The sequence below is a fragment of the Phytophthora parasitica genome (genome assembly GCF_000247585.1).
Source record: "Phytophthora parasitica INRA-310 unplaced genomic scaffold supercont2.50, whole genome shotgun sequence".
Taxonomy (NCBI): domain Eukaryota; phylum Oomycota; class Peronosporomycetes; order Peronosporales; family Peronosporaceae; genus Phytophthora; species Phytophthora nicotianae.
Genome location: NW_008649036.1, coordinates 189,194 through 191,354, shown reverse-complemented (window position 1 = coordinate 191,354; position 2,161 = coordinate 189,194). Strand labels below are relative to the sequence as shown.

The 2,161-nt window shown below is 47.1% G+C and overlaps 1 protein-coding gene across 1 annotated transcript; it reads right to left on the bottom strand.

The window, feature by feature from the left end:
* Positions 1–8: 8 nt before the first annotated feature.
* PPTG_15574 (hypothetical protein) lies at positions 9–980 on the bottom strand. Its single transcript, XM_008912827.1, has one exon. The coding sequence runs from the start codon at positions 951–953 to the stop codon at positions 15–17; it is 939 nt and encodes a 312-aa protein (XP_008911075.1). The 5' UTR covers positions 954–980; the 3' UTR covers positions 9–14.
* Between the last annotated feature and the right edge of the window lie 1,181 nt (positions 981–2,161).

Sequence of the window (2,161 nt, the reverse complement as noted above, 5' to 3'; positions counted from 1 at the left end):
AAAAATATTAGTAATCATAAAATAAAATTCGCATACCATAATTGTTTTTCGTACCATTGGTGTCGTCTTTTGGTCACATCAAAGCGGACATTGCACACGTCGCAGTTCGGGTGGTCCGCATAGCGGTTGTTCAAGATTCCTTTGCTTTGTGAGCCATTGGCGCTGCTCATAGTCGAGTCGCTGCGAAACGAGTCAGCCATGCTTGGGTTTCTGTTGGCAAAAGCCGATTGTCTGCCATCGAGACTGCCCGTGCTACTGCCACTGCTACTAAAGGCAGACGCTCGCTGTTGCGCGTTATAATCCACGAGCTCCTTCCGTCGATCGTCGTCAGGTACCAGTCTCGCTAGTGTCGGCACGAAGCTGCGCGTGCCTTCAGGCCCCAGCTCCACTACCAGCGACGCATAGAAAGACTGGACGTCCATCTCCTTGAGTCCGTATCTACGGCAGTTTTGCTTAAAGTTCTTGACGCCCTGCTCGTTATTTCCCCCCTTTGAGGCTCGGATGGTGCTTACACATCTCTCGTAGTATTGCTGAGCCTCTGCGCCCGTAGCTGCGGGGGGTACAGGGTCTGAGGCCACGGGAATAGCAGCAGGAGGCGAATTGTTGTTGTTGAAGCTGTTGCGGAAGGCGCTGGGCACCGATTTGCGCACGTACGGCTGGGCAGGAGGGGGCGGGGGCGGAGGCTGTGACGGAGACCCGTTGAAGGTGCTCTTGAGGGGGTTGTGCTGGTACGTGTTGCCTCCATAGGGCGAATTATCACTGCGGAAGGCCGACGCGACGGCTGTGGCAGCTCCTTGATACGCGGCCACTGGCACAGCGGGGGGAGGGCCGGAGGAATTTGACATGAAGGAGGAGGACAGCGAGCCATTGTCGTCGGCGAAGCGCGTGCCACACTCGGAGCAGAACTTGCCGCCTGTGTTCTGGGCGCCACACTCAGCACAGAACCTTGGCATCGTGTTGTGTGGTTCGAGGGTTCGTTTTGATACTGATGATGCGGGCGGACTTGAAATGGATTGAACGTTTAATGAAATGGGTCACGCAATTGGGAAAAAGGGTAGATGGCGTAATCCATGTCGCATGGTTGGACAGCGTTTTAGATGCAGAATTACGAGTGAAATTAATTAGAAAGTGTATTGCGGGTGGATTTAAAAGCGACGATTTAAGATGTCTGATTTGGGTACTGGTCAGTTCGATGATGTTCCACCCTCTGGGCAAATGGGCATCCTGGACGTGGGTTCATTTTTTGCCCTCCTCCCACTCGAGGTCATTTCAAAAAATAGAATTATTGTAAATGCATTTTTAAAAATAAATGTATCTACAATAATTTTAAACAGCAACTACAATAATGGTGCCTCATATATAGTTTTGGGATTGGCACAGATAAATGTGTCTCTGTTGTAACTAATGCCGTGCTGCACCCGGGAAGCGCTGGATATTTGGATACTCAATATTTAATATTATAATATTTGTCAATAGGAAGAAACTGAAGCGCGAATAAGGATGGGCCCCCACTTCGCCAGCGACACTGGGACTTTTTACTTTTCTTAGTTGAGAATTTGATGTTTGCCGTCTCTAAATCAATTTCAAACGTATCCCAGTGTTGGGTACATGTGCTGCATTGAGATGCATGTATATCTGAAGCTGGACGCATGACATTTGTGTGATTATATTTACTAACTGCTCCGTCCCTAAGTTGAAGCCATAAGGTAGCTTGAATGTGACTGAATCACATTCGTACAAGGTTGTTTGAATGTTGTTTTAGGCCGACTGGGTCAACATTCACCCGTTTGGGCAAACAAGAAAACAGTTTATTAGTTTCTGCGTCATTTTAGCTTATAAATATTCGCTCTTAGGTTTCAAATAATTACATCCATAAAAATGTTATTTGACAGGATCGTCGACGCTTTCCGATCGCCCCTAAAACTCTGGATTTAAATATCCAGAGAATTTACAACAGAGACACATTTATCTTATTTTCAATTTACTTTTTTGTCACAGATTGTAACGGGGTACAATACCCCAAGTGTACCCAAGTTACATGAAGAGTGCCCAGTCACTCTTGAGAGACCTGGTACATGGTACCAGGGGCTCTAGGAGCCAATCATTGCATATCTACCTAGATTCAGTATAGGTAACTTATAGTTTGTATTAGATACCAAGC

Excerpts from the sequence above, each read along its gene's own strand:
- PPTG_15574 (XM_008912827.1), bottom strand. The coding sequence starts at position 953 with ATGCCAAGGTTCTGTGCTGAGTGTGGCGCCCAGAACACAGGCGGCAAG.